Source organism: Sesamum indicum, linkage group LG6, assembly GCF_000512975.1.
Source record: "Sesamum indicum cultivar Zhongzhi No. 13 linkage group LG6, S_indicum_v1.0, whole genome shotgun sequence".
Classification (NCBI taxonomy): Eukaryota; Viridiplantae; Streptophyta; class Magnoliopsida; order Lamiales; family Pedaliaceae; genus Sesamum; species Sesamum indicum.
This window is the reverse complement of record NC_026150.1, coordinates 10780846-10788770: the sequence shown is the minus strand read 5'-3', so window position 1 is coordinate 10788770 and position 7925 is coordinate 10780846. Positions and strand designations below refer to the sequence as shown.

The window sequence follows — 7925 nt, the reverse complement described above, 5'->3', positions numbered from 1 at the left end:
AAATATTTTTATGGACTAATAATATTGTCTATCGATTATTTACTTTACCCAGTCTCAGTAGTTTTTATATTTTTTTAGAAAGAAAATTCAGTAGGGTAAATTAGTAATTTTTATATCACCATTTAAGAGCTACATAGACCTCTGAAAGAGGCGGCGAGAACTGATTCGAAGAAGCAGCTCGAAGCTAACATCTTGAGGAGTCAAGTCCGACCTGCGTTATTCTGACTGCAAGGAAGAATAGAGTAAGCGGGTCTACTGCTCTAATCCCTAGCCGACCATTCCTGAGTTTATGAAAGAATGGAATAAGGCTCTACCTATTTTACCCCCGGCTCTCTGGGATTTGTAGCTAGATGTTCCTTGTTGAGTTAATTATTTTTTATTTAAAGGATGTATTCGTAATTTTTTAAATAATAAAAAATATTTATAATTATATCAAATTTAATAAAATGAATATAATTTACCTTTTAATTAAATATACTTGATCATCTATGGTAAAGTAATAAGTTGTTCAAGATTTAAGAACTAATAGCTTATATCATTCAGAGTAATTTTCGTGGTATATAGTTAGTTATATTTTTCATGAGCTTTGTGTCCTCACAAACTTAGCTATAAAAAATAAGGGGTAAATCCACAAACTTAGCTATAAGAAAAATAAAAATAAATAATAGGTACGCTTTATTAATATTTTCTTAAATTATATCTAATTATACAAATACCTCTTATTTTCTTTGTAAAATTATAAGTAGATTTCATAAAATTGTAATGATAATTATAAATAGACTTCCTATTTCGAAGCGAACGTTTACAAGTATATTCACTGATGTTAATTTTATTGGCACATTCTCAAGGGACGTACTTATAATTTTATAAAAAATAAAAAGTTTTTATGTAATTAGATCAGGATAATTGCATTTCTGGTCCCTCAAATTAGTCACTGAATCACTTTTAGTATCCCATTTACACTTTCTCAGTTCATAATGAATAACTTCACGACCTTATTTAAATCTCAATTAAACTATAAAAGTTAATCCTGGTCTTAGTTGTCGATATTTCTGGTCAATTAATGATCACGACTAACCTTGATTATTTTCAGAAAATATGGGTCCAAAATTGATAAGGCTGGAATATAGGGTATCAAATGTGATTCAGTGACTAACTTAAGTGAGTCTATCTCAATTTTGTCTATTTTCACCCAAAATGCTCAAGTTATTAATCACTCTTTCTATATTTCAATCAAGAAGATTTTTTCTTCTAGATAAATGTATAAAATATTTTTCTTAAATTTTGTTGTAATTATACGTAAACCTCTTGTGGTTTAAAAAATTACATTTAATTAGTATTTCTGAGATTTGCTTCCATCAACAAAAAAGTCCCTATGTTAGTCAATTTTGATGTATTAACAAAACAAAAACAGATAAAAATGCATAGTTACTCCCGATTGACTTATTACTGATTTGTTGCAGGTCAAATAAATCTTTTTATGATCAAATTATCCTTATACATATTTACACATTAATGCATGTGGGGAGGTATATCTTCAACCATTCTAAGGATAGTTTAGTAAAAAAAAATTAACCTGCAGTAAACCAATAATAAGTCAATTTAGGGTAAATATTATTTTTTATTCATTTTTTTTGTTAATAATAATAAATTCAGTGAATTTTGATTAACGGGTGGATTTATTTATTGGACAACATACCTCAGGGGTATGAGATATAATTTTTTAAATCACAGAAAATCTATAATAGTTACAAGAATCCTCAAGGATGAGAAATGTAATTACCCCTATAAATTTATACTATGTGCATAAGGGACGTTTTTGTCCTAATAATTAAATTAAGGGATAATTACACTCCTCTCCCTTGAAGTTTGGTGTAATTACACGTAGACTTCCTGTGGTTTTGAAAAATTACATCTAGCACTCCCTGTAATAATTTTCTCTGTTAGTCAAAATTCACCAAATTTACTGATATTAACAAAAAATAGCAAAAAGATATATTTACCCCTAATTGATTTATTACTGACTTGCTATATTTTATGATCAAGTTACCTTCATACATTTTCACACGTTAATGCATGTGAGGAGTTATATCTTCACTGTTATAATGGTAGTTTAGTTTGAAAAAATTATTTGACCTGCAAGAATTCAATTTCATTGAACTTTGACTAACGGGGGAACTTGTTTATTAGACGGAAGCAAAACTCAAGGATGTTAAATATAATTTTTTCAAACCATAGGGAATTTACTTTAGGTATAATTACACTAAACCTCAGGAGAGATAAGTGTAATTATTACTTAAATCAAATGAATAAATATTACATTTATTAATTTAGAGGATTTAGAAGTAGAGTGGAGGGGGCAAAGTGTAATTAGGCCTTGTAATTAAGGGAATTAAGTGTGGTGATAATGAGAATTAATGATTTTAATTAGTAGGGGTTTGAGTGGGGAGATGCGATGAACGTTGGGGAATGTCAAATCAATTGAACAACTGTAGACATTGGAGTTGATGAGATTCATCTGCTGTAATATCTTTATTTTCAAGTATCCATACACTACTTTGTATCCTTTTTTGCTCTTTCCAAACACCTTCTCTTCACATTTTTCATAAACTAATATTCATATGATCTAATTTCAATACCCCTTCCATAAAATTAAATTTAATTCATGGATAATTGTCAAGAATTTAAATGCTTATTTTTATTTTCGTCCCTATATTTTCAATCATTTTCAAAATTGTTTGATATTTTTTCAATTTATTCAGTGCTGTCCTTCTAATGGAATTCCGATAATTTTTTAGGGCCAAAATTGGCTGAAAGTTAATTTTTGTAGAAAATACCCTTCAAAATATAGTCGAATATACACAATTATAAATGTATCTTTTTGTTTTTATATTCAATTTCATTTTAATCCTTCATAAACGTTTTCGGTTCTTCACCATTCGAATTTGGCTGTTTGAAGGCCACCATAATGCCCAACAATGTTCGCTAATTATAAGTAGGGTAAATTATATTGACCTCTTCTGAGGTTTGACATAATTATGAATATTTCTTTATTGTTTGAAAAATTATCAATACCCCTTTGATTTTAACGGTCGTCTAACAATTAACCCAATCCATTAGATTTCCATATATTCTTATGGCGAACTGACCAAAATGCCATTGTGGATTAAAAACTATAAATTTATTTATTTTTTAAAAAAAAAATTTTATGGACTAAGTGGATAATTTTTTTTATAATTTTTAAATTTTTTTTGATCCATCCCATTCGATTTTTTTTATAAGTTTTTATTTTTCATTAAAAAACAAAAAAAAATACAGAAAGAGTAAAGTTGACAATTTCATACCTCCATCCAAAGATTTAATAATTTCACCAACGTCAGGAGGGGGACATTTATAATTTTTCAAACAACAAATGGTACTCATAATTTTACCAAACTTCAAAAAGATTATCGTAATTTACCCTTATAAAATATATGCTGCAACTAGAAATGAAATGCATAGATCAAATTTGCCAAATGTAAGAAAAAATATCAGCAAAAATGTACTCAATAGCAATCATCCTAATCTTTTCCAGTTATTTCACATTTCACATAAAAACAAACATATCACTTTTAACCAATTACGGCTTATAAATTGATCATATTAGCCGTTTTTGTGAAAGGAAAGGAGTCGTAAAGATTTTTGAATCAAGGGATAATCTACACACTCTTTTTCATTGTTACATAAATATGAACATATTTTGAAAGTGAGATGAAGATGAAATACATATGGAGATATTTCAATCTCGAGCACAATGTACGATTATGTGCAGCAACCGAGCAACTAAAAAAAATAGGGTGAACAGCAATTTACCCCATGTGATATTGAAAATGAGCACATTACTTTCCCTATAGAAAAAATATAGCAATTTACTCCCTTGTACTTTTTACAATAAATTACTTCATTTTAAAAATCATAAGGGGGGTAAGTTGTTGTATTTTAAAAAATATAGGGAGTTAAGTCGCTATTTGTTTTTTTATACGGGATAATTTGCTCATTTGCGATATCACAAGGGAGTTGCTTGTATTTTTTTCAAAAAAAATACGTGCAACTACTAGGCAAGCTAGTGCGTCAAGTATGTTCGTTTATTTTTAAGATGCACGGCGTTTAATATGTATTTATTTGTGCTTTTAGTAGTTATACTTCTAACTATTTTTTCGTGTATAAGGTTTAATCAAATTATTGTCGATTGTATGACAATTTTTATAATAAAATCTTCCTAATTTCAAGTAAGAGCACTATGCAAAAGAGGGGATCATTTTACGTTTTTGATAAAGATTATCCAGCTTGATTAAAGTTCAAAATAAAAATTGAAAGAAATAATTAAGAAAAAAAGGGATTATATATATAATATTTGATGTATATATATATATAAATTTTAGAATGATTTTACTCTTTTATAAGAGTTTCAAATAATTAATAGTAATTTATGAAAGGAAAGCTTTTCTAATTAAAACATTTTTCTTTTGCTGTATACAGAAGCATCCGATCAGAAAAGGATATTTTGGAAGGCCGCAATTTTTCAGTTAAGAGGTTTTTAGTTCTTCTAGTTCATATTGATTGAAAGATTTTTTAGTTACTATTGAAAGAAGACTTTCGAAATTGCTGTTCGGCAAGTCTCGATTAGTTTTATTATATCGTAAAAATGAATTTTCTTTTACTCAACAATATCTATAACAAATTTCACTTTAAAAAAAGTGAAATTACACTTATTCCTATATCCCCAACAATAATTGGAATAATATGAAAACAGTGGGATACATGTCCAGCAACAAGAACGATAATTGATATTGAAAATTAGCTTTAATTTTTTTTATTTAAAAATTTATTTTCAACATTCTATTTTTATTTAATGTGCCGATTTAATTCTATATTATTTGATGTTTATGACCCATTATTATAGTGATTTAATTGCTGTTTTAAGATATTTAATATATATTTGATCGTTATATTTCATTTTTGTTGGCCTATTTTGGGTTTATTATAATATTATGAGCTTATACTAGGCCACTTAATTTTATAACGGTCAATTTTTGAAACTATTTAAAGGGTCATTAGTTATTTCATTTGGCACATTGACGTATTAATTTTACTTTGAGAAATCTCATCTGAAAATATACATTTGAGTTTGAGAAACATTTTTATATTCCCCCAAGTTTTCGGGAGTTTTAATAACGTGACTGAAAACAGATTTATGATGTTGTCGTGATGGTGCACAAGACAAGAAATATTATTGAGAGCGGATTTTATCTTGAAATTATAGTCAATTTTTAATACATAAATGCACGTAAGGAAATAATCATGACTTTAGAACAACGACATGTATTGATAACTCTGCAATTATAATGATTTTATAGTAATTTAATCTTCCTTTTTAAGCCAAAATATTCCTAATTTTGGCGTTTTTAAGTATATTTCTTTATTTTTAGTTACTTGATTTTTATCACCATTAATGCCAAGGTCTTCTTGTACAGGTAAATTGGTATACGACCCCGAAATCAAAAAGACCGCACGAAGACTTCGTCAGGAGACTAAGCAACAATTGGAAGAAACATCCGCTCCATACGAAGACAAAGAAGACCCAACTTTTGAGTTTGAGGAATCCCTAAGCGAATCCGAAGAAGAAATAATGGCTTTAATCCTTGAAAGATCGATCAATGACATGACGTCGCCCGATCTGAACCAGCAGCCACTGTGCATTGAATACCCCGATCTAGAGGTAGATTTTAAACTGAAATCTGGATTAATTCATTTACTTCCTACCTTCCGTGGTCTCGCAGGTGAAGATCCACATAAGCATCTGAAGGAATTCCATGTGGTATGCTTCGGAATGCGACCACAAGGCATAAGCGAGGAACAAGTCAAATTGAGAGCATTCCCCTTCTCTCTCGCCGATCAAGCGAAAGATTGGTTGTACTTTCTACCTTCAGGATCCATTACAAGATGGAATGATCTCAAGAGGCAGTTTCTTGAGAAATATTTCCCTGCCTCAAGAGCCACAACGATCCGGAAGGAGATCAGCGCGATTCGACAATTCGCGGGAGAAAGTCTTTTCGAATATTGGGAAAGATTCAATCGGCTAGTGGAAAGTTTCCCCCATCATCAAATCCCGAACCACTTGTTGATCCAGTATTTCTACGAAGGTCTATCAAATATGGATAGGAAACTAGTAGATGCGGCAAGTGGCGGAGCATTGTTCGACAAAACCCCCACCGAAGCGCGTAAACTAATCTCGATTATGGCGTCTAACACGCAACAATTTGGGGTTAGACACGATGATCCACCTAGAAAAAGCAACGAGGTAAGTTGAAGAACGTAACGTTTAAATCAACTCACCACTGTTGTTGAAAAAGTTGTTGCAGATACTTATCAACAAGTCAAAGCGTGTGGTATCTGCACCTTAACGGGGCACGCTACCGACATGTGCCCAACTCTTCAAGAATCAACTACCGAACATGCCGACGCCGTAGGAGGATTCGCCGGACAACAACAGAGAAGATATGATCCTTTCTCCAACACATACAACCCCGGATGGAGGGACCACCCGAATCTGAATTACGGCAACCAACACTTTCAAAAACCCCAATACCGACCACCTCAACAACCTAACCCCACGCCTAACACATCCCTCGAAGACATGATGAAAGCACTAGTGACCAACACACAACAATTCCAGCAACAGACCCAGGCGAGCTTCCAACAATTCCAACAACAGACCCAGCAGTTCCAGCAACAAACCCAGATGAGCATTCAAAATCTAGAGTCTCAAATCAGTCAACTGGCGTCATCTGTTGGTAAGCTCGAGTCCCAAGAATTGCAGGAATATGTGAACGAAGATGACACCAAATGTGGGCTCGTTGTGAAAAGAAAGTCGGAAAAAGAAATTGAGGTCCAACAAGAACAAACCAAACACGAAGTGGACCATCCGCAGCCTTTGGTAACTAGACCACCATTCCCAGAGAGATTCACCAAAGCGAAGAAGGAAGAGGAGGAAAAAGAGATCCTTGAAACGTTCCGCAAAGTGGAGATAAACATCCCGCTGCTCGATGCCATCAAGCAAATACCTCGATACGCGAAATTTCTCAAAGAATTATGCACTAACAAGGGTAAACTCAAGGGAAACGAACGGGTAAGTATGGGGGAGAACGTCTCCGCAATTCTCCAATGAAAATTACCCCCAAAATGCAATGATCCAGGTACGTTTTCTATCCCTTGCAAAATTGGAAAAATTGGAATAGAAAAAGCAATGTGTGATTTAGGTGCTTCTATCAATATTATGCCTCTTACTATATATGAATCTTTGACTGTTGGCCCATTGAAAGAAACGGGGGTTATTCTTCAACTTGCCAATCGTTCTGTAGTTTACCCCAAAGGAGTTCTTGAGGATGTACTTGTGCAAGTTAATGAATTGGTTTTTCCTGCTGGTTTTTATGTGCTTGATATAAGGGGGGTATTTCTCCCAATTCTACATCCATCTTGCTAGGAAGACCATTCCTTAAAACCTCAAACACCAAAATTGATGTTGATGCCGGAATTCTCTCTATGGAATTTGATAATGAGGTTATGAGTTTTAAAATTGATGGTGCCATGAAATATTCTAACGATGTGCATTCTATTTTTTCATTGATTCTATTGATCCTTTATCGCAAAAAATTGCTATGTTCAATGGTAGAGGAGCATTCAAGACAACAATTGTCAAAAGATCGAGTCGAAAAACTTACAAGAAAAAAGTCTTTCATGACAAAATAAGTTCAAGGAAGAAGTCATCCATGGACTACCAAGTTCCCCTAAATCCACACCATCACCGGGTGCATTACATAGAAGAAGTGGATTTAGAGTGTCCAACTTATTCAAGTTGAGGCACAACAATGTCTAGCCAAAGACAT

At 32.2% G+C, this 7925-nt stretch overlaps 1 protein-coding gene across 1 annotated transcript; it reads left to right on the top strand.

Annotated features, from left to right (window-relative positions):
• Positions 5492–7207, top strand: LOC105164442. Its single transcript, XM_020694191.1, has 2 exons — positions 5492–6260; positions 6402–7207. The coding sequence occupies exons 1-2, from the start codon at positions 5492–5494 to the stop codon at positions 7205–7207; spliced, it is 1575 nt and encodes a 524-aa protein (XP_020549850.1).